This window comes from Somniosus microcephalus, chromosome 23, assembly GCF_052327205.1.
Source record: "Somniosus microcephalus isolate GS21.2 chromosome 23, FLI_Smic_1.0, whole genome shotgun sequence".
Taxonomy (NCBI): Eukaryota; Metazoa; Chordata; class Chondrichthyes; order Squaliformes; family Somniosidae; genus Somniosus; species Somniosus microcephalus.
Window position 1 is genome coordinate 10,785,604 of NC_141009.1, and position 25,062 is coordinate 10,810,665.

Genomic DNA, 25,062 nt, shown 5'->3' on the forward strand with positions numbered 1-25,062 from the left:
TGCCCGCTGATTTGACAGAGACCAGGCTACTTGGTGTCGAATGGGGAATTGCAGCTGAGACCTTCCTGCTCTGTGTGACTCGGTGCGACAGCGAGCGGTGTCTTTACTCACTTAGAGGGAACTAACCTCAAAGGAATAGGTTTTCCGTTGATGTGATGCGAAGCATTTGGGCCTAACCTGTGGGAGTTTGCTCGGGACCCACAGCCAACACGACAAAGTAGACCGACCACAACCTTCATCAAAAGTATTAACAGCACAGAAACAGGCCATTCACCCCAACTGGTCCATGCCGGTGTTGATGCTCCACACCAGCCTCTTATTTTTGCAAGATAAGGGAGTGAAGGGTTATGGGGAGCGGGCGGGGAAGTGGCTTTGAGCCCAAGATCAGCCGTGATCTTATTGAATGGCGGAGCAGGCTTGAGGGGCCGTGTGGCCTATTCCTGCTCCTATTTCTTATGTTATGTAAACCCCATCAACATATCCTTCTATTCCTTTCTCCCTCATGTGTTTATCCAGCTTCTTCTTAAATGCATCTATACTATTCGTCTCAACCACCCCCTGTGGTAGCGAGTTCCACATTCTCACCACTCTCTGGGTAAAGAAGTTTCTCCTGAATTCCCTATTGGATTTATTCGTGACTATCTTATATTGATGGCCCCTAGCTCTGGCCTTGCCCGCAAGTGGAAAATGTAACGTGATATCAATTCTATGATAGATCCCTCACTGAAATTGAATCCTTGCCTACGCTCTCCTACAACATTGTGCCATTTATTGCAAAATGTAAAAGTATATCTTTTGTTACGCAGTGGTTCGTGGCAGCAGGAGCTGAATTATGCCGTGGGGCCATTCCATCGTCACCTGTCCGGTCAAAGTAGCCCATTGAGACTTAAAGACCTCGGACCGTGTCTTCGCTCTTCCGAGTGGTCTGTCCCACCAAGATCCCTTTCACCACCCGTCTGTCAACTCCTGCCTTTACCTCTGGCAAACTGCGAGAGGGAAGCGAGCTGTCAAGCCACTTTCAACGGGGGCTTTGGGTACAGGAGCAAGCAGCAGCGTATCGAGGCCCTTCACTCCATGGCCACAGCCCTCAGCGGCCGTATCGAGAATGAAGCCAAGAGGCTGGGTGTCGAGGCGGAGTCTCTGAAAAGGCCCGGAGGCCAAGGCAGCGACGCAGGGCGGAAGTGGGCTGATCTGGGTGGCTCCGCGCGAGCTGACCCTACCGCCCAGCTGACTGACAGTCGCGGACTGAAGTGGCGAAGAGTCCCAGGCACTGGCCTCGTCACGCCACCAAGAGCGTCGAATGACTTCAATATCTCGCCCACCCCCCTTCAGACCGGGGCAGAGCAACAGGGAGGTGAGGCACTAATGGACAAGGGGGCAGAGAACAAAACCGAGCTGGAGGTTAAGGAACTAATGGACGAGTTGCTTTGCAGTTCTTCTCAGAGTGAGGACTTCCCATGGAGTGACGCTGAACCTTTGACAGAAAATGAGCGACACAGAGAGGCAGGCAACATCCTGCCAGATGAACAGAAAGGTAGGACAATATGTTTTGTATTTTAGTCCACTTTCCCCAGTTCTTTCTTACTCTTCTTTGGCGCGGGGACGGGGGACGGGGGACGGGGACGGGGGCGGGGGCAGGGGCAGCTGTCCGATTTCATTCCTCGTTTTGAAATTTCTTCAGGGGATACGGGCGTCGCTGGCAAGGCCGGCATTTATCGCCCGTCCTCTAGTTGCCCTGAGAAGGTGGGCCGCCACCTTCTGGCAATTGTTTGCACAACTGTGTGACTTGCTGGGCTACTCCTGAGGGCACTGAGAGTCAATCACACCGTGTGTGACTGGAGTCACGTGTAGGCCAGACCAGGTTACCTGGGGGGTGGGCTGGTTGGTGGGGACGGGATGTGGGTGGAAGAAGGGTGGCAGGTTCCCTTCCCTGAAGGACATTGCAACAACAGCAACTTACATTTATACAGCGCCCTTTAACAAGTTGGGAGGACTCGTAAAAATCAACATTTCATTGTGCAGTACACACGTCTGCTGCATATATGACAAATAAAATTGAATTGAATTGAATTGAATTGAAGCGTCCCAGGGTGCTTCACAGGAGCGATTATCAAACAGAATTTGACACCGAGTCAGATAAGGAGATATAGGAGCAGGTGACCAAAAGCTTGGTCAAAGAGGTAGGTCTTAAGGAGCGTCTTAAAGGAGGAAAGAGAAGCGGAGAGGTTTAGGGAGGGAATTCCAGAGCTTGGGGTCTCGGCAGCTGAAGGCACAGCCGCCAATGGTGGAGCGACTAAAATCAGGGAAACACAAGAGGCCAGAATTGGAGGAGCGCAGAGATCTCGGGGAGGGATTGTGGGGCTGAAAGAGGTTACAGAGATGGGGAGGGGCGAGGCCATTGAGGATTGGGTTTTGTGAACAATCCAGCTTTCATGATTTTTTTTTGTCTCCTTACCTAAGAAAGGATATACATGCCATAGAGGGAGTGCAGCGACGGTTCACCAATCTGATTCCTGGGATGGCAGGACTGTCCTGGGATGGCAGGATTGTCGTATGAGGAGAGATTGAGTCGACTAGGCCTGTATTCACTAGAGTTTAGAAGAATGAGAGGGGATCTCATTGAAACATATAAAATTCTGACTGGGCTTGACAGACTGGATGCAGGGAGGATGTTTCCCCTGGCTGGGGGGTCGAGAACGAGGGGTCACAGTCTCAGGATACGGGGTAGGACATTTAGGACTGAGATGAGGAGAAATGTCTTCACTCAGAGGGGTGGTGAACCTGTGGAATTCTCTACCACAGAAGGCTGTGGAGGCCAAGTCACTGAATATATTTAAGAAGGAGAGATAGATTTCTAGACACAAAAGGCATCAAGGGGTATGGGGAGAGAGCAGGAATATGGTATTGAGATAGAGGATCAGCCATGATCATATTGAATGGCGGAGCAGGCTCGAAGGGCCGAATGGCCGACTCCTGCTCCTATTTTTCGATGTTTCTATGTTTTTCTATAACTCACGCCGGAGTGATAGATCCAGGTGGCTCCTTGACTTCCTGTGTCTCTATTGTGCAAGAGGAGAAGCAGAGGGAAATGCGATAGGTTGTGTTTAGCTGGACCGACTGTAAAGTGTTATTTTTTCACCAAGTACCTTGAGGGCCAATTGTTAAACTCGCTGTACTCTGCCCTTCGAAGTGTCTGAAGTTGTTTAATCCATTTCCCCCCCCCCCTTCCTACCTTCGTTCTCAGAGTTAGCCAATAATTGCACTGATGTCCAGAGAGCCTTCAGCAAAGGGGAGCATCAAGCATCCAGGAGAGCCCGAACAAATGAGCTGCCTTTCGAAGCCACCCGACCCGAGAACAGGTCTCCGGGCAGGAGGTACTGTGCAATAGAGACTGTCACTGAAGCCACGCGGCCTAGTGGTGTGTCCAGTGTTAGATTCGAATTCGGAGAAACTCTAGACTGAGAGCCTAGTAAATATGTTATTCCTACAGTACTTGGTTAATATGATGGTCAAGTATCCCATCATGCTTCGCAGCTACCTAAATGCTACATGTTCATTTGATATATATTTCCTAATACGTGAAGCTAAACATCCTTTGAATGGTTTCTAGTGCTACAGCCGTCCCTACAGCTTTGGTTCATATATTTAAAGACTAGAGGATTCAGGCTTTGATTCACAGGCCTATTTTTGCAATCCAACACCAGGAATCACTGGAATATTTACACGCCACAATGTGTGGCGGATGGCGTGTCATGCAGGGGGTACTGAAGAATCATAGAATCAGAGAGTGATACAGCGCAGAAGGAGGCCATTCGGCCCATCATGATTGTGCCGGCTCTTTGAAAGAGCTATCCAATTAATCCCACTCCCCTGCTCTTTCCCCACAGCCCTGCAAATTTTTTCCCTTTCAAGTATTTCACAGAATCACAGAAACCCCACAGTGCAGATAGAGGCCATTTCGGCCCATCAAGCCTGCACCGACAATTTATCTAATTCTCTTTTGACAGTTACTATTGAATCTGCTTCCACCGCCCTTTCAGGCAGCGCGTTCCAGATCACAACAACTCGCTGCGTAAAAAAATGTTTCCTCATGTCGCCTCTGGCTCTTTTGCCAATCGCCTTAAATCGGTGTCCTCTGGTCACCGACCCTCCTGCCACTGGGAACAGTTTCTCCTTATTTACTCTGTCAAAAGAGAGGAAACGATAAATGTTTCAAAACGACACATAGAAGCTGGCCACTTAACGTGAGGTGTGTGTTTAATGAGCACTGCACATGAAAGATGTCTGGCATTACTTGTGATTTAGGCCTCGGTCGAAGCTCCCTTCTCGGGTGCTCGGGGTGTGATGTTGCCTATTAAATATACTGGGCTCTTCTTGGTTGGGTTCACCAGACATACAAAATTGACAGGCAGTGAAAAAACCAACTGGTCCATCAAGCCTGCCCCACACTATGATGGCCGGATCATCATGATTAGACACCTTTTCACCACCCACACGCACCCCTGCGCCCGCCCTCACCCCATGTAATCCCCTGGGAGAGGCAAAGAAAGAGGAAAGCCCAGGGCCAATTAGGGACGCCCCGGTAGTGCCCCAGTCTGGATATTGAGTCGCGCCCCCTGCCTTAGCGCCTGCCACTTGGAACGACAGCCTGTTCATCTTTTCCTGATACGTATACCCTCACATTTCTGGTATCACCCTTGTAAATCTTCTCTGCACCCTCTCCAGTGCCTCTATATACTTTTTATAATATGGCAACCAGAATTGTACGCAGTACTCCAAGTGTGGTCTAACCAAGGTTCGATACAGGTTTAGCATAACTCCCCTACTTTTCAATTCTATCCCTCTAGAAATAAACCCTAGTGCTTGGTTTGCATTTTTTATGGCCTTGTTAAACTGTGTTGCAACTTTTAGTGATTTGTGTATTTGTACTCCGAGATCCCTTTGTTCCTCCACCCCACCCAGACTCGCACCCTCCAAGTACTAAGTGACCTCCCTATTCTTCCTACCAAAATGTAAAGTTGCCCAGCTCTTAAAGGCGAGGTGTTCAAATTCCAGTCTGTGCTGCATACGTGGCTTACAAACCCAGGCAGCTCCGTTCTATTTATGCTTCGATTTCTTCCCCCCTGGTTTGTTGTGTTTGGAATTTTAGAGGCTTGGAACTTTGGAAAGCATTGCTCGCTCATTGCCGAATCGTAGAATCAGGGAAATTTACGGCACAGAAGGAGGCCATTCGGCCCATCGTGTCTGTGCTGGCCGAAAATGAGCTCTCCAGCCTAATCCCACTGTCCAGCTCTTGGTCCGTAGCCCTGCAGGTTACGGCACTTCAAACACACATCCAAGTACTTTTTAAATGTGATGAGGGTTTCTGCCTCTACCACCCTTTCAGGCAGTGAGTTCCAGACCCCCACCACCCTCTGGGTGAAAGAAGTTCCCCTCAACTCCCCTCTAATCCTTCTACGAATTACTTTAAATCTCTGCCCCCTGGTTATTGACCTCTCTGCTCGGGGAAATAGGTCCTTCCTATCCACTCTATCGAGGCCCCTCATAATTTTATACACCTCAATCAAGTCTCCCCTCAGCCTCCTCTGTTCCAAAGAAAACAACCCCAGCCTATCCAATCTTTCCTCATAGTTAAAATTCTCCAGTCCTGGCAACATCCTGGTAAATCTCCTCTGTACCTTAATATCCTAAATCAAAACACCAAGATCAGCAGCTTGTAAATTAATGACAGCAGTGTTTTAACTTTTATATGTGGCCCGCGAGGCTCTGTGGAATGGACCCGAGAAGCCCGTGATTTAGGGTTGTCCTGGAGTTGCCCGGAATTAAAGATTGATTGATCTTCCCGGACACTCCTGCGAGCAACGTGAGAGAAAAATCATAGGGGTATTTTCTTCTCTCATTTCGCTCTCAACAACCGGACAGCAGGGCCCCCGACAAGCCCAGGATACAATGCGGGCCTAGCACACGCAGGCTCCAGCGCACCCACACAATCGATAGAGCAGTTTCTGGAGAGCAGAGGATTGTGGGCATTCCAGCCGCCATTACTGACCGGTTATGGCAAGGATCGACATGTCAGGTGACCGGTGGTGGGAGCGTAGGGGGCCAGGGCTAGTGAAGGCGTGAGGTCATGTGTTGAAACTGCTCGGAATACGGTCCCAAATATGGCAACTCAACCATCAGAAGTTGTGGGTTCAAGTCCCCACTCCAGAGACTTGAGCACAAATTCTAGGCTGACTCTCCCAGTGCAGTGCTGAGGGAGCGCTGCACTGTCGGAGGTGCCGTCTTTTGGATGAGACGTTAAACCTCTCGGGTACACATAAGATCTCACGGCACTATTGGAAGAAGAGCGGGGGAGTTCTCCCCGGTGTCCTGGGGCCAATATTTACCCCTCAATCAACATCACTAAAAAACAGATTATCCGATCATGATCACACTGCTGTTTGTGGGAGCTTGCTGTGCGCAAATTGGCTGCCGTGCTTCCTACATTACAACAGTGACTACACTTCAAAAGTACTTCATTGGCTGTAATGCGCTTTGGGATGTGGTCGTGAAAGGCGCTATAGAAATTCAAGTCTCTCTTTCTTTACCATGAATGCCAAAAATTTGGGCATTCCTGCCTTAAAGCAAGTGTGATCTAAGGTTACATCTAATGCAATGAAGATGGAGCTGCAGTTACAAAAATCTGAATTTCTGTTTTTGTTAAATTTCAGTCATCACTGACTGCATCAATGTTGCAAATTGGACATTTAAAAATTAGAGGGAAGAATCAAAATGTGAAAGTGTATTTGAGTGTTGTATCACGGGCTAACTTCAGTAGTTCGCTTGCCTTCATTTTGTGATTCCCCTGCTCCAAGCAGGGAAGTGAAAAGAGCACAGGCCAGAGATCAGACTGTTTATACTGTACATTCATGCCTCTGAGTCAGAAGATCGTGGGTTCGAGTCCCACTCCAGAGACTTGCGCACATAAAGCTAGGCTGACGCTCCCAGTGCAGTGCTGAGGGAGTGCTGCACTATCGGAGGTGCCGTCTTTCAGATGAGACGTTAAACTGAGGCCCCGTCTGCTCTCTCAGCTGGACGCAAAAGATCCCGTGGCACTATTTCAAAGAAGAGGAGGGGAGTTCTCCCCGGTGTCCTGGCCAACATTTATACCTCAACCACAAATACAGATTACCTGGTCGTGTTATCTAATTTGTGGGAGCTTACTGTGCGCAAATTGACTGCTGCATTTCCCTTCATAACAACAGTGACTGCACTTCATCTTTACTTCATTGGCTGTGAAGCGCTTTGGAATCACCTGCAGATGTGAAGTAAATACAAATTCTTTACTGCATTTTTCTAAGGCTTGCAATATATATGTTGTCCACTAGATGACACTCTAGCTCTGTTTTTCCATACACCGTACAAGTATACACAACTTTACTATCGATGCAATTTGTCAACTTCCCTTGTTTTATCTAAATCTGTTGCACCTCAAATGCTATTGGTCAGAGCTTGTGTAATGTGGCCTGTGCCATCACCGCTGTGCTCGCTGACCTACATTGGCTCCCGGTCCGGCAACGCATCAATGTTCAAATTCTCATCCTTGTTTTCAAATCCCTCCGTGGCCTCGCCCCCTCCCTATCTCTGTAATCCCCTCCAGCCCCACAACCCTCTGAGATCTCTGCGCTCCTCCAATTCTGGCCTCTTGCGCGTCTCCGATTTTAATCGCTCTTAACGGTGGAGAGGCGGTGAGGTATAGGGAGGGAATTCCAGAACTTAGGGCCTTCAGCTGCCGAGGCCCCAAGCTCTGGAATTCCCTCCCTAAACACCTCTCTCTCTCTTTCCTCCTTTAAGACACTCCTTAAAACCTACCTCTATGACCAAGCTTTTGGTCACCTGCCCTAATTTCTCCTTATGTGGCTCGGTGTCAAATTTTGTTTGGTAATCGCTCCTGTGAAGCGCCTTGGGACGTTTTACTCACAGGAGCGATTATCAAACAAAATTCAAGTTGCTGTTATGAGACAAAGGCACAGTCCGCCAGGCGGACACTCTTCTGATTGGTCGACTGTCTGCATTTCCTTCACCCACCTTCCCTGCATTCCACCATCAGTGCCAGTGCCTTCAGCTGTGGCTCAGTGGGCGGCGCCCTCGCCTCGGAGTCAGAAGGTTGTGGGTTCAAGTCCCACTTCAGAGACTTGAGCACATAAATCCAGGCTGACACTCCAGTGCAGTACTGAGGGAGTGCTGCACTGTCGGAGGGACAGTACTGAGGGAGCGCCGCACTGTCGGAGGGACAGTACTGAGGGAGCGCCGCACTGTCGGAGGGACAGTACTGAGGGAGCACCGCACTGTCGGAGGGGCAGTACTGAGGGAGTGCTGCACTGTCGGAGGTGCCGTCTTTCGGATGAGACGTGAAATCGAGGCCCCCGTCTGCTCTCTCAGGTGGACGTAAAAGATCCTGCGGAACTATTCTGGAAGGTTGGCCACCCTAGCAGAGGGAGTTAAAATCTCCCCCATATGCTGCACCCCTATTTTAAATCCATTGTATCAATCCCATTGGTATAAGTGCAAGATGGCACTCAGTTTATTACATGTCTCCTGCACCTGGCATGACCCTCCTTAAAGATTCATAGAAACATAGAAGATAGGAGCAGGAGTAGGCCATTTGGCCCCTTGAGCCTGTTCCGCCATTCAATGCGATCATGGCTGATCATCCAAATTCAGTACCCGGTCCCTGCTTTCTCCCCATATCCCTTGATCCCTTTAGCCTTAAGAAATACATCCAACTCCTTCTTGAATAAATTTAATGTATTGGCCTCCACCGCCTTCTGTGGTAGAGAATTCCACAGGTTCACCACTCTCTGGGTGAAGAAATTCCTCCTAATTTCTGTCCTAAATGGCCTACCGCTTATCCTTAGACTGTGACCCCTGGTTTTGGACTCCCCGACCATCGGGAACATGGGAACATTCCCAGGCAGTTCTCCCAAGATCTTGGCCAACATTCCTCCCTCAACCTGTACCACCAAAATCCAGCTGTTGTTTGGTGGTTCTGGGATCTTGCTGTGTGTAAAACTGGCTCCCTTGTTTACCCACATAATAGCGACTGCACACAAAAGAATAAAGTAATTAGTTGGCTGCAAAGCTCGTTGGGACATTCCGAGAGATATGATGAGGAGCTGCAGAAACGCAAGTTCATTTCGTAATGTAGAAGCCGAAAAACAGCACTGCGTCGAGCAGCTCTTGACATCAGCTCGTCTGCCTGTGCTTTTATTTTAAATGTTGTAGTGATTCATGGGAGTATTACAACTTGAACAAGAGCACAGTCTCTGTAGGATTAACCAGTAGCTTAAGGTTAAGACCCCGCAAGTGAAGTCCATTTGCATCTATTTAATGAAAAAGCCTTTTTCTGTCTGGAGATTACGGGACTCGACACAATGGCAGTTGCAACTCAGGGTGAGCGTTTTACTCTCAATATATAAAAGGGTTGATTATTTTTTTTTAAAGTGGCTAATGAAGCACGCTGAATTATAAATTGTATTTTTATTGCTTGCTGTCTTGTTTAAGCGGGTGAAATGCGATCTTGTGAACCCCATCCCGTTGTTGAGAAAAAAGAACCCACACGTTGCTATAAAGTGGGTTATTCTGCTCCAGATCAGACCAGTGATCTGAACTATAAACAGAAGAGCAGGTTGTTCTGTGTTTTTGAACCGTCGGTCTTGTTTTGCAAAGCAAGATGCCAGTTGATTCAGAGCATATTGACATGCTGCCATGATTACAGAATGGCATTGCCTGAAAAATAGCGTCTCTCTGCCTGTCTTGATGCTCACTCAGAGCTGGGATTGTAGATCAGATACCCTGGAACAAGTGCTTGGATCACCCCTTCCTCACCCTGAGAGTAACGTCCTGTGGTCATTTGCGGTCTCTGATGTCCGGCACGGCCTCTGGTGCTGATGGTGCTCCTCCTCTTGCCCTTGAGATGCGATCCTCTGAAGTTGCCCTTCCCTGTGTCACTCTCTCTTACCGACAGTCGACCTTTCCTTCACCTTTTAGAATCTTGCTCCTGCCCTGTTGTCTGTCAGTTTGTAAAGTTGAGTCTTAAACTATCCACTATCTAGAAACTTCTACCCGAATCCATGATCCCCAGTATGGCTCTCTCCAATTCCAACTCGCTGTCTTTCCCAAGATCTCGTGAACGTGGAACTCCTCACGTCTTCCTGTTCCTTTTATAGTCTTCAGGCCAATAAAATCCATGCGGGGGCCTCACCTACTTCCTGCTTTGTGTGTCTTACCTTCATTCTCTCTCTTCAGACTTGCTGGTGTTGTGTGCTCGGCCCCATAGCTCTCAACTTAAAGCTTCTCTGCAGGAACGATAGTTGGAAGGAGCAAGCTTGATGGGCTGAAGAGCGAGCTGTTGTGATCTGGAACGCGCTGCCTGAAAGGGACCGTGGAAGCAGATTCAATAGTAACATTTAAAAGAGAATTGGATAAATACTTGAAGGGAAAAATATTCCAAGTCTATGGGAAAAGAGCAGGGGGAAGCGGGATTAATCGGACAGCTCTACCAAAGAGCCGGCACAAGCACGATGGGCCGAAAGGCCTCCTTCTGTGCTGTCTCATTCTATGATTCTATGAATGGCCTTCTGCGGTTTTGACACTTTTTACCTTCATACTTGGAGCAGGCGGCTGCAGCGAAGATGGAGGGAGTGCAGCGAAGATTCACCAGACTGATACCTGGGATGGCAGGAATAGTGGTTAGCACTGTTGCCTCACAGCGCCAGGGACCCGGGTGACTGTCTGTGTGGAGTTTGCACATTCTCCCTGTGTTTGCGTGGGTTTCCTCCGGGTGCTCTGGTTTCCTCCCACAGTCCAAAGATGTGCGGGTTAGGTTGATTGGCCATGATAAAATTGGCCCTTAGTGTTAGGGGGGATTAAATACGTGGGGTTACGGGGTTACGGGGATAGGGCTTGGGTGGGATGGCTGTCGGTGTAGGGACCGGGTTCTAGGGTTTGGATGATCAGCCATGATCTCGTTGAATGGCGGAGCAGGCTCGAAGGGCCGAACGGCCTACTCCTGCTCCTACCTTCTATGTTTCTATGAATGATGTATGAGGAGAGATTGGGCCGATTGGGCTTATACTCGCTGGAGTTTAGAAGAATGAGAGGGAATCTCATTGAAACTTATAAAATTCTAACAGGACTAGACAGACTAGGTGCAGGAAGGATGTTCCCGATGGCGGGGGAGTCCAGAACCAGGGGTCACAGTCTAAAGATAAGGGGTAAGCCATTTAGGACTGAGATGAGGAGGAATTTCTTCACCGAGAGTGGTGAACCTGTGGAATTCTCTACCACACAAGGCAGTTGAGGCCAATTCATTAAATATATTCAAGAAGGAGTTAGATATATTTCTTAAGGCTAAAGGCATCAAGGGATATGGGGAGAAGGCAGGGACAGGGTACTGAATTTGGATGATCAGCCATGATCTCATTGAATGGCGGAGCAGGCTCGAGGGGCCGAATGGCCTACTCCTGCTCCTATCTTCTATGTTTCTATGAGTGGAGCATAGACCAGTTGGGCCGAATGGCCTCTCTCTGTGCTCATACATTCTACGTGATTCTATGAGTACACGAGTCGATGCAGCTGAAGGGGAGGGGACTGGAAGCTGTCACAAAGCGGGATTAAGTTGATGCGAGCGGTAAGGATGGGGCCTTCGAACAAAGGCGCCGCCACAGTCTGAAATAAAAGGCATTGTTAGTGTATTGCTTTTTTTTTTATTGTTGTAATCTTTCTTCGAACCTAAAAACCACTTAATGGCGGATGAATGAGGGTCGAGGATAGAGCTTAATAATCTTAACGTGACAAAATAGTTTTGCGGGCTGGCGGTGGTTCGTATCTCAAGGGCTTATATCATCAAATTAATTTGGCTGAGAGATGCTTTGAAGGGAAGGGTTCTTCCGCTAATCCACTGGCACTTTAAACACTTGGAGCTATTTTTCGGAGACGACAATAATTTCATGAAAATTTTTTCAGTCTATTAATATATTTAATGCGCACACCCCCCCCCCCCCCCCCCCCAAATCCCCCTCCCTCAAACAATAGATACTGTGATGCTTAATACTGCTGGAGATAAATTCTTTTAAGAAGATTGTTTGGTGCTTGAAAATTGCAGCTGGATTAGGCAGTTGGAACACTTCCCCCCGGATTTCATTTCTCCCATTTCCCTCTTCCCAGATCAAGGTCAGCTGCATTGTCAGCTTGTTTAAAAAAATTAAGATTTCTGTCCCTTCCCCCGCCGCCCCCCCCCACACACACACTCTTAACAAAATGACTCTTGTTTGGTAAATTCGTGCTTGGGTTTGGAGCGGACTTGTTGACTCAGAAAGGGAGGGTGATGGGGAGAACTGGAAAGAGAAGATGGGGGTGGGGGAGGTGGGGAAGGGAGAATAGGAAAGGGAAGATCAGAGAGAAGGGAGGATGAGGGGCAAAAGAGGATTGGGAAGGGAGAATGAGGGAGAAGGGAGACTCAGAAAAGGAGGAACTGACTGCAGGGGAGTTGAGGATGCATTCCGAATTTGCCTGTGTAAGAAGCTAACAGTTAACGAAGAGCATTTTTCTTTAACTAAACAAATAGGAACAGGAGGAGGCCATTCAGCCCCTCGAACCTGTTCCGCCATTCAATGAGATTATGGCTGATCAGTGACCTAACTCCATATCCCTGCCTTTGCCCCATATCCCATAATACCTTTGGTTAACAAGCTATCAATCTCCAATTTAAAATTAACAATTGATCCAGCATCAATTGCCGTTTGCGGAAGAGAGTTCCAAACTTCTACCACCCTTTGTGTGTAGAAGTGTTTCCTAATTTCACTCCTGAAAGGTCTGGCTCTAATTTTTAGACCCTGCCCCCTAGTCCCAGAATCCCCAACCAGTGGAAATAGTTTCTCTCTATCTACCCTATCTGTTCCCCTTAATACCTTGAAAACTTCAATCAGACCACCCCTTAACCTTCTAAATTCCAGGGAATAGAACCCTAGTGTGTGTAATCTCTCCTCGTAACTTAACCCTTGAAGTCCTGGTATCATTCTGGTAAACCTAGGCTGCACTCCCTCCAAGGCCAATATATCCTTCCTAAGGTGTGGAGCCCAGAACTGCTCACAGTGCTTCAGGCGTGGTCTAACCAGGGCTTTGTACAGCTGTGGCATAACTTCTACCCCCTTGTGTTATAGTCCTCTAGATATAAAGGCCAGCATTCTATTAGCTTTTTTGATTCTTTTCTGTAGCTGTTTATGACATTTTAATGATCTGAACAGGTACAGAAAGTAAATGGGTTTATTTTCTGATATCAGAACATGCAGCTACCTCTTTGGAAGCCGCATGATTTTTTTTGGATTCAGATGATATTCTTCCAAGTCGGGATGGTGTGTGACTTGGAGCTGGTGGTGTTCCCATCCGCCTGCCAACCTTGTCCTTCTAGGTGGAAGAGGTCGCGGGTTTGGGACGTGCTGTCGAAGAAACCTTGACGAGTTGCTGCAGTGCAGCTTGTAGATGGTGGGTAGTCACTGTTGTAATGTAGGAAACACGGCAACCAATTTGTACACAGCAAGATCCCACAAGCAACAATGTGAAAATGTCCAGATAATCTGTTTTTGTTATGTTGCTTGAGGTATAAATATTGGCCAGGACACCGGGGATAACTTCCCCCTGCTCGTCTTTAAATAGTGCCATGGGGTTTTTTATGTCCACCTGAGGGAGCAGACGGGGCCTCGGTTTAACCTTCGGCAGTGCAGCACTCCCTCAGCGCAGCACTGGGAGTGTCAGCCTAGATTTTTGTGTTGAAGTCTCTGGAGTGGGACTTGAACCCACAACCTTCTGACTCCGAGGCAAGGGGGCTGCCCACTGAGCCACGGCTGACATCTAGCCAGCAATCTGCTAAGATATACCAGGCAACAGCAATAATATGCGAGATAGACTGTTGCAGGCTACTTCTGTTGCCCCAGATTTCAACATAAATCTTTGCCAAATACTCTTTGATGAAGATAGTGGGTCTTAAAATATATTTCTAATATTTATTTCTAAAAGAAAGATATTGAGGCTTTAGAGAGGGTACAGCACAGAATCACTTCCTGGTTCGAGGAAATACAAAGACTTGGAAAAATTGGGCCTTCGTTCATTCGAACAACACAGATTATGTGGTGATAATGATCGGAGTGTTTAAATTTATGGAAGGATGGGACATCCATGGAATTTTTTGAGGATGTAACTGGTTGAATAGATAGGGGAGAACCAGTGGATGTGGTGTATTTGGACTTTCAGAAGGCTTTCGATAAGGTCCCGCATAAGAGATTAGCGTGTAAAGTTAAGGCACATGGGATTGGGGGCAAGGTACTGACTTGGATAGAGAACTGGTTGGCAGATGGGAAGCAAAGAGTTGGAATAAACGGGTCTTTTTCCGAGTGGCAGGCAGTGACTAGAGGGGTACCGCACGGATTGGTCCTAGGACCCCAGCTATTCACAATATATATTAATGATCTAGACGAGGGAACTAGATGTAATATCTCCAAGTTTGCAGACGACACAAAGCTGGGTGGGCGTGTGTGCTGTGAGGAGGATGCTGAGAAACTCCAGTATGATTTGGACAGGTTGGGTGAATGGGCAGATGCATGGCAGATGCAGTATAATGTGGATAAATGCGAGGCTATCCACTTTGGTGGCAAAAACAGAAAGGCAGATTATTATCTGAACGGCAATAGATTGGGAGAAGGGGAAGTGCAACGAGATCTGGGTGTTCTTGTGCACCAGTCGCTGAAGGTAAGCATGCAGGTGCAGCAGGTGGTTAAGAAGGCAAATGGTATGTTGGTCTTCGTAGCGAGAGGGTTCAAGTACAGGAACAAGGATGTCTTGCTGCAGTTGTACAGGGCCTTGGTGAGACCACACCTTGAGTATTGTGTGCAGTTTTAGTCTCCTTATCTGAGGGAGGATTTTCTTGCCATGGAGGGAGTGCAGCGAAGATTCACCAGGCTGATACCTGGGATGGCAGGAATGACATATGAGGAGAGATTGGGTCGATTGGGCTTATACTCGCTGGAGTTTAGAAGAATGAGAGGCGATCTCATTGAAACTTATAAAATTCTAACAGGACTAGACAGACTAAATGCAGGAGGGATGTTCCCAATGGCCGGGGAGTCCAGAACCAGGGGTCACAGTCTCAGGATAAGGGGTAAGCCATTTAGGACTGAGATGAGGAGGAATTTCTTCACCCAGAGAGTGGTGAACCTGTGGAATTCTCTACCACAGAAGGCAGTGGAGGCCAAGTCATTAAATATATTCAAGAAGGAGTTAGATATATTTTTTAAGGCTAAAGGGGTCAAGGGATATGGGGAGAAAGCAGGGACAGGGTACTGAATTTGGATGATCAGCCATGATCTCATTGAATGGCGGTGCAGGCTCGAGGGGCCGAATGGCCTACTCCTGCTCCTATCTTCTTTGTTTCTATGACAGGGTAGATGGAAGCAGACTGTTTCCAGTAGTTGTGGGGTTCAGGAATGAGGAAACCAAAGATACAAGATTAAATGGAAGAGATTTAGAATGGAGAGCAGGAGAATCTTCTTCAGACGGAGAGCTGTGAGGCTGGGGAACATAAGAACATAGGAAACAGGATCAGGAGGAGGCCAATTGGCCCCTCGAGCCTGCTCCGCCATTCAATAAGATCATGGCTGATCCAATCTTGTCCTCAACACCACTTTCCCGCTCTCTCCCCATACCCCTCGACTCCCCTGTAGTTCAAATGTCTGTCAATCTCCGCCTTGAATATATTCAATGACTCTGCCTCCACAGCTCTCCGGGGTAGAGAATTCCAAAGATTCACGACCCTCTGAGAGAAGAAATTCCTCCTCATCTCCATCTGAAATGGGCGACCCCTTATTCTGAAACTATGCCCCCTAGTTCTGGATTCCCCCACGAGGGGAAACATCCTCCCTGCATCCACCCTGTCAATCCCCCTCAGAATCTTATATGTTTCAATAAGATCACCTCTCATTCTTCTAAACTCCAAAATGCACTTCCAGGGTCAGTGGTTGAGGCAGAAACTCTCAACATTCGGGATTCGACTGGCGAGGCGGATGAGGGAAATGGGGTTGAAGGGACCTGGGAACTGGGCGGGTCAATGTGATTCGGACTATTTGCTCATGAGGCGGGTTGAAGCCAATGCGGGCTGGTTGGGCCTCTTCCCGTGTTATAATTTCTTGGTATCTCTATGCATTTGGGACAAAACGCAATCCGCTAAGCTCCTTTGGCTGTTTCTGTGCGGTTCCGTGCCAGGAAAAAGGAACAGCTTATTACTGCAGAAATGCAATGAGATTTACATAAGCCGCTTGTGGCGTAAAACTCTTTGGCAGCTGTGTTTCTGTGCCAAAAAAAATAAAACAGCTGTCGCCATTATACGTCTGTCGTGTGAGCCAAGACAGGCAAGAAATGCTCCTCGCTCACAAAGTCTCTCCAACTCTAGGGACCATGGTTCCCTTCCTGGGAAAATTCACGAGGAAGGAAAAAATCAGGGAGTAATCATGGCAGCTTTTCATACTCGAGATAAAATGCCCCAGTTTTACAGACTGGCTTCATCATATTGACAATAAGGTCATTAACAACAACTTGTCTTTATATAGCGCCTTTAACGTAGCAAAACGTTTCAAGGTGCTTCACAGGAGTATTAGACAAAAAAATTGACACCGAGCCACATAAGAAATTAGGGCAGGTGACCAAAAGCTTGGTCAAAGAGGTAGGTTTTAAGGAGCGTCTTAAAGGAGGAGAGAGAGGTAGAGAGGTTTAGGCAGGGAATTCCAGAGCTTAGGGTCCAGGCAGCTGAAGGCACGGCCGCCAATGATTGAGTGATAATAATCAGGGATGCTCGAGCGCAGAATTATAGGAGCACAGATATCTCTTAGGCAGTGGGTTGTGGGGCTGGAGGAGGTTACAGAGATAGGGAGGGGCAAGGCCATGGAGGGATTTGAAAACAAGGATGAGAATTTTGAAATCGAGGCGTTGCTTAACTGGGAGCCGATGTAGGTCAGCGAGCACAGGGGTGATGGGTAACGGGACTTGGTGCGAGTTAGAACACGGGCAGCCGAGTTTTGGATGACCTAAAGTTTATGTAGGGTAGAATGTGGGAGGCTGGCCAGGAGTGCGTTGGAATAGTCCAGTCTAGAGGTAACAAAGGCATGAATGAGGGTTTCAGCAGCGGATGAGTTGAGGCAGGGGCGGAGATGGACGATGTTACAGAGGTGGAAATAGGCGGTCTTAGTTATGCCGCAGATATGTGGTCGGAAGCTCATTTCAGGGTCAAATATGACACCAAGGTTGCGAACAGTCTGGTTCAGCCTCAGACATGTGTTAGGGAGAGGGATGGAGTCAGTGACTCGGGAACGGAGTTTGTGGCGGGGACCGAAGACAATGGGTTCGGTCTTCCCAATATTTAATTGGAGAAAATTTTTGCTCATCCAGTATTGGATGCCGGACAAGCAGTCTGACTATATAGAGACAGTGGAGGGGTCGAGAGAGGTGGTGGTGAGGTAGAGCTGGGTGTCGTCAACGTACATGTGGAAACTAACGCTGTGTTTTCAGATGATGTCACCAAGGGGCAGCATGTAGATGAGATATAAGAGGGGGCCAAGGATAGATCCTTGGGGGACACCAGAGGTAATGATGTGGGAGTGGGAAGAGAAGCCACTGCAGGTGATTTTCTGGTTACAATTAGATAGATAAGAATGGAACCAGGCGAGTGCAGTCCCACCCAGCTGGATGACGGTGGAGAGGCGTTGGAGAAGGATGGAGTGGTCAACCATGTTAAAGACTGCAGACAGGTCAAGAAGGACTAGTTTACATTTGTCACAGTCGCAAAGGATGTCATTTGTGACTTTAATGAGAGCCGTTTCGGTACTGTGGCGGGGCGGAAACCGGATTGGAGAGATTCAAACATGGAGTTCCGGGAAAGATGGCACGGATTTGGGAGGCGACAATACGTTCAAAGATTTTGGAGAGGAAAGGGAGGTTGGAGATGGGGAATAGCATGTGTTTTTGAGATGGGTTGAAGTACAGGTTGTCAGCTAGCTGTTGTACATTGTGGAGACTCGGCATTGTAACTGGCCTTGCCCCTCTCTATCTTGTATCCTCCTCCAGCCCTACGACCCTCTGAGATCTCTGCGTTCCTCCAATTCTGGCCTCATGCTGCCAAGGCCCTAAGCTCTGGAATTCCCTCCCTAAACCTTTCTGCTTCTCTACCTCTCTTGCCACCTTTAAGATGCTCCTTAAAACCTACCTCTTTGACAAAGCTTTTGGTCACTTGTCCTAATATGTTCTTGTGTGGCTCGGTGTCGATATATGTTTGAATACGCTCCCGGGAAGCGTCCTTGGGGCGGTTTATTATGTTAAAGGCGCTATATAAATGCAAGTTGTTGTTGTGGGGACCTGGCTGCCCCCTCACTGATTACTGCCCCACTGCTTTGCTTCAGACTCTGGCACAATGTCACGAACCAGCTGACTGCCAGTATTTTACACCATTAAATCCTGCTCACCTTATCCCAGGGAACAGACTCATAGACACTGGGGAGCCCAGTGCTGTGGGTCTACAGGGTCTGATGCCAGGTTAAGGGAGCCGGAGTGAGCAAAGTAAATTCTGGGAGCAGGCTCATGTTGGGTGACAATGTTTCAGAATCCACATTAAAACCGTGCCAATACAAAGCTGCTTTTCTGAGTGCAGTAAATGGAAAGCTCGCTGCCGGTCCAGGTAACTGGGTAGAATAAGACCCACTGCCTGCTTCTGTCCAAAATACATTGTTTTGTTGATTTCCACATGAACGAATGGACAAACCTGCATTTCTATAGCGCCTTACATGACCTGAGGAGGTCCCAAAGGGCTGCTGTGATGTAGTGAAACGTGGCAGCCAATTTGTGCACAGCAAGATCCCACAAACAAGCTTAATTACTGGTCAACAGTAGTATAATTCAATTCAGTATACTGTTCAACAGCATTTCACAGCACTGACTGATTGATTAAACGCTACATTAGCCACAGTTTCTCAGTGGGTGTCCTGCTAAACTTGTATAGAACCGTGGTACGACCACACTTGGAGTACCGGGCACAGTTCTGGTCTCCATATTACAAAATGGATATAGAGGCATTGGTGAAGATGCAAAAAGATTTACAAGGATGATACCAGAACTGAGAGATTATACCTATCAGGAATGGTTGAACAGGCTCAGGCTCTTTCCTCTAGAAAAGAGAAGGTTGAGGGGTGACTATTCTAATAGAGGTCTTTAAGATTATAAAAGAGTTTGATAGGGTAGACATACAGAAGATGCGGGGGAGACCAAAACTCGGGGCCATAAATATAAGATAGTCACTAATAAGTCCAATCGGGAATTCGGCAGAAACTTCTTTACCCAGAGAGTGGTGAGAATGTGGAACTCTCTACCACAGGGAGTGGTTGAGGCGAATAGCAGAGATACACTTAAGGGGAAACTAGATAAACACATGAGGGAGAAAGGAATAGAAAGTTATGCTGATAGGGTGGGAGGAGGCTGGTGTGGAGCATAAACACCGGCATGGACCAGTTGGGCTGAATGGCCTGTTTCTGTGCTGTGAATTCTATGTAATTGTACATACAAAAAAAAATAATGTCCATACAGTGATAATGAATGTCTTTTAACAATTCTCTATTTCCTAATATAGAGCTTCTCAGGAAACGGGTAGAGTGCAAGATGGCAACAAGTCTTCCCTTGCCCAGAAAAGTAAGAGGCTCAGTTCACCCGGGTCACCTTCCAGGACTTATTCTACCTCCCCTTCTGGAGCAAAGCAGACTGGCAAAGGGGAGGAGCCTGGTAGGTACCATTGGCAACACTGCCCTTGTGGGTGTCACTGATGGGAGAGGCCATGGCCCACAGCCATTATCCAAACCTGAATCCAAAGGGAATCTTTGTCACTTTTACATCGAACATGCGGTGGGTGAGAGTCGAGCTTCCTGCACGAAAGACACGCAAAGTAGAAAGCAGAGGTCCATCAATCCTGATGTGACTTTAACCTTTTAAGTTCTGTCACTTTTATGTATGCCATTGTAAGTAATGGCAACCGTATTGGGTCCGAAGGACTTGAATTGCAAGTCGCATTTAGACAGGTTTAGACAACACTCAGCTGTTAAACTGTGCCATCCTTCCAGGTGGAAAAGTCAACGACTGGCATTATCTCTCTGCCTGCACACTGTCACATTACTTTCTAATTTTGTTCTTTGCCTTTTTTCCTAAAAGGCTACCCACATGGTATCAGAAGATGCCAGCCAATCGCAAACGACTCCCCGGAGACAAGGGCGGGTTCCTCACCCACAGCAAAATCCCATTGGAAGAAAAGGCAGTCACATGATTCACAAGGGCAGTGCTCAGGTTGGTCAAAACTACAGTTATCTTTGATTGAACCCCCGCTGTGGAAAACCCTTCCTCTTTCAGGGAAATACTGGGTTGCTTTCTCAAACCTCTTCTCCTGTTTATCCAACTCCTGTCTGAAGGTGCTAACTCCTGTTCCGGTACAGAGAGTGCCTTACTTAACTGCCCTTGTGTGAGCCTAGTCTTTCAGTGTCGTCATAGCCAAGCCCTAAAGCTGCCCTTAATATCCACGCATGGACACTCTTCGCAAAGGATCGTGATCTGTAAGAAAAACCCTGCTGATATAAAAAAAAATAATAATAAAACCTCACTCAAGCCCAGAACACACTTGAGACCCGGTCTCTCAGGTGGGCGTAAAAGATCCCACAGCACTATTTTCGAAGAGCAGGGGAGTTATCCCCGGTGTCCTGGCCAATATGTACCCCTCATCCAACATCGCTAAAAACAGATTATCTGGTCGTTATCACATTGCTGTTTGTGGGAGCTTGCTGTGCGCAAATTGGCTGCCGCGTTTCCCACATTACAACAGTGACTACACTTCAAAAAGTACTTCATCTAGTATTTCTAAAAGTACTGGATGCAACACCTGCCCATGTACCTCCCCCCTTCCCACTGTCCAGGGCCCCAAAGACCCCTTCTGCGTGAAACAGCGATTTACTTGTACTCCTTGCAATCTAGTATACTGTATTCGCTGCTCACGATGTGGTCTCCTCTACACTGGGGAGACCAAATGCAGATTGGGTGACTGCTTTGTGGAACACCTCCGTTCAGTCCGTAAGGGTGAACCCGAGCTTCCGGTCGCCTGTCATTTCAATTCACCGCTCCATTCCCACTCAGACCTCACCGTCTGCGGCCTCTTGTATTGTTCCACGGAAGCTCAGCGTAAACTCGAGGAACAGCACCTCATCTTCCAATTAGGCACTTTACAGCCTTCCGGACTCAATATCGAGATCAACAATTTCAGATCATAACCTCGGCCCCTGTTATATTTTTATATTTTTTATCCACACTTTTGGTTTGTGCCTTTTCCTTGTTTCTCTCTCTCTCCCACACGGCAGCTGTCTCTCACTCTGCCAGCGCATTTCACACTTCATCCAGAGCCATTGTCTGTCTCTTTACCTGTCCTATTACCATCTCGTCTCACCTTGAATATCTCTTCATGTCTCTTCTTTCATCCCCTCCCCCATTTCCCAGCCCCCAAACTGCCTTTTGTTTCATTTCCTGCCTTTTCTCTCAGTTCTGACGAAGGGTTTCGACCCGAAACGTCGACTCTGTTTCTCTCTCCACGGATGTTGCCGGGCCTGCTGAGTTTTTCCAGCGTTTTCTGTTGTTAATTCAAAAAGTACTTCATTGGCTGTAAAGCACTTTGGGACGTCCTGAGAGCGTGAAAGGCGCTATATAAATGCAAATCTTTCTTTCTAAATTATAGCTTTGCTGAACAGCACGAGCTGCTTTTTGATCTTGTAATTAATTTTCATATTTTATAATTTGACAGCTATTGCTGAACACAACTACAATCATGTGAGTGCACAGTTTCCCAGAAGCTCCGGCCTCTCCTCAGCTCAGAATGGCAGGGTAAGAATTTACTGAAGTTTACGGCTGTACCTATGGTCATGTGCGCAGTACAACTGGGATATTAGGAGTGAGTCTGATTGTCTGTCTGTCTGTCTTTCCTTTCTCTCCCTCTCTTCCCCTCTGCCCATTGAGGGAATGACCACAGGGCCTTTATTGGCCAATTACACCCATTCGTCTTTGTCAAAATGTACCCGAGCGTCAAAATGTACCCGAGCGTCAAACCAGGTAGAGAAAGAGAAATAAAGAGAGGGAAAGAAAGCTTGGATTAAAAGAGAGAGACAGAAATGAAGAGTAAGAATAAAAATGTAAAAATCTCGAAGGGCGAGATGCCGTTTCAGCGAAAGTAATGGCGGTGCGGCACAAATCGGCCAGCAACTTTGTGGCGATTCACAATTCACGGCGTATTCCTTTCTCGCCACAAGTTGCTGGGCGAGTTGCGCATTTTTTCAGCAAATTCTGGGCCATCGTCACTCACTCGATGAACAAAAGTAGAGAAAATGGGAATTACCTGTCATCAGATTCTTTTTCCTTTGATTCCCTTCGCCCAACCCTGATTCCTCTCGCTCCACCATAGGCGGCCATGACTTCAGTCATCTGGACCCGAAGCTCTGAATTCCCTCCCTAAATCTCTCCACCTCACCACCTCTCTCTCTCCTCTCTCCTGTACGTCATCCTTGCTTCTACTTCATTAGGATGTAAGTAGCAACATTGTCAGCCGTGGCTCAGTGGGCAGCACCCTCGCCTCCTGAGTCAGAAGGTTGTGGGTTCAAGTTCCCACTTCAGGGACTTGAACTCAAAAATCCAGGCTGACACTCCCAGTGCAGTGCTGAGGGAACGCTGCACTGTCGGAGGTGCCGTTTTTCGGATGAGACGTTAAACCGAGGCCCCGTCTGCTCTCAGGTGGACGTAAAAGATCCCACAGGCACTATTTCAAAGAAGAGCAGGGAAGTTGTCCCCAGTGTCCTGGGGCCAATATTTATCCCTTAATCAACATCACTAAAAACAGATTATCTGGTCATTATCACGTTGATGTTTGTGGGAGCTTGCTGTGCGCAGATTGGCTGCTGCGTTTCCCACATTACAGCAGTGACTACACTTCAAAATGTACTTAATTGGCTGTAAAGTGCTTTGGGGCGTCCTGAGGTTGTGAAAGGCGCTATATCAATGCAAGTTTTTCTTTCCTTTAAGACGCTCCTTAAGACCTACCTCTTCGATCAAGCTTTTGGTCACCTGTTCTAATATCTCCTTAAGTGGCTCGGTGTCAAATTATGTCTGATAATCGCTCCTGTGAAGCGCCTGGGGATGTTTTACTACGTTAAAGGTGCTATATAAATGCAAGTTGTTGTTTTAGCGATATTTAATTGAATGGTGCTGAGGGTGAGAGTTTTCTCTTTCAGCCCTCGGACAGTTCCAGACCATCAACCAGCACCAGGAATATTGCCCCAAAGGAGTTAACGAAGGGGAAGGAGGACCCGATGACTCGGAGGCTGGCTGAGCTGATGCAGCAACTCCAGGAGGAAACTGAGAAGTTAAGGTGAAGGCAGGGCTTCTGCTTGAAGCAGAGACTCGGCTTGTTACTCCCCTAAGTATCTCCCATTTCTTTTTAAAGTTTGGAACCCGAGATGGAGATCTAAGGTCAGTAGAGCAGGTATTCACCGAGGCTGAAATGAGCAGAAGAAGCCATAACGCAATGGTTGGGTGATTTGCATGTGATTGCAGGTGGGAAGACTTGAACGAGAGATGAGTTACTACAATTGTACAGAGCTTTGGTGAGATCTCACTCGGAGTACTGTGCACAGTTTTGATCTCCTTATCTGAGGAAGGAGATACTTGCCTTAGAGGCGGTGCAACGAAGGTTCACTAGATTGATTCCTGGGATGAGAGGGCTGTCCTATGAGGAGAGATTGTGTAGAATGGGCCGATACTCTCTGGAGTTTAGAAGAATGAGAGGTGATCCCATTGAAACATACAAGATTCTGAGGGGGATTGACAGGGTAGATGCTGAGAGGTTGATTCCCCTGGCTGGAGAGTCTCGAACTAGGGGGCATAGTCTCAGGATAAGGGGTCGGCCGTTTAAGACCGAGAGGAGGAGGAATTTCTTCACTCAGAGGGTTGTGAATCTTTGGAATTCTCTGCCCCAAAGGGCTGTGGATGCTGAGTCTTTGAGTATATTCAAGGCTGAGGTTGATAGATTTTTGGACTAAAGGGGAATCGAGGGATATGGGGATTGGGCGGGAAAGTGGAGTTGAGGTTGATGATCAGCCATGATCTTATTGAATGGCGGAGCAGGCTCGAGGGGCTCCTGCTCCTAATTCTTATGTTCCTATGAGTTCTGTGATTTTGAGGTCCTGGGAAAATGATGAGTAGAGGAGGCCCAGGGGCAATTTTAATCAAACCCACCCATCGGGAAACTGATGGGATCCGGTGCAACTCTGCCCGATACGGAGAGCAATATCGGGCGGGGTATAGGACCAGCGTTACAATTAACCCTCTAGGAATCATTGCAGTAACTCTCGATTTCAACACCGAGTGGATCCAGGGAGACGGAAGACTTTGTAGGATCCTAAACATCCCTCCTATACTATAATGAATGCACCCCTCTGCCTATGTTTATTACACCAGCCTTTAAAGTTATACTTTAATCACTCATGGTGGATTTCGTCCCACTCACTTATTTCCAACCTTAAGCTTTTCTTGTAGATAATACTCAGACATTTGGAGCAGAAGATAAGCCACGCTTTCTCCTGTGGCACCTCGCTGCTATCTTGTTTGTCTTGGAAAGCCTGTTGCTCTAAGATACAAGGAAGTTTGGTTATTAACCCTTAACTCCCTGCAAGATGTCCATAAGAAATAGGAGCAGGAGTCGGCCATACGGCCCTTCGAGCCTGCTCCGCCATTCAATAAGATCATGGCTGATCTTCTACCTCAATTCCACTTTCCCACCCCATCCACATATCCCTTGATTCCCTTAGTGTCCGGAAACCTATCGATCTCAGTCCTGAATATACTCAACGACTGAGCCGCCACAGCCCTCTGGGGTAGAGAATTCCAAAGATTCACAACCCTTTGAGTGAAGAAAATTTC

General features: G+C 47.7%; 1 protein-coding gene across 1 annotated transcript in view; it reads left to right on the forward strand.

The window, feature by feature from the left end:
- Window positions 1-25,062, forward strand: part of LOC147101643 (uncharacterized) — a 147,438-nt gene that overhangs the window by 55,126 nt on the left and 67,250 nt on the right. Inside the window, 6 exon segments of the mRNA XM_085965137.1 lie at window positions 807-1,534; window positions 3,245-3,374; window positions 19,700-19,848; window positions 20,272-20,403; window positions 21,899-21,978; window positions 23,376-23,512. Of these exon segments, the coding sequence (XP_085821263.1) occupies window positions 807-1,534; window positions 3,245-3,374; window positions 19,700-19,848; window positions 20,272-20,403; window positions 21,899-21,978; window positions 23,376-23,512 (1,356 nt within the window).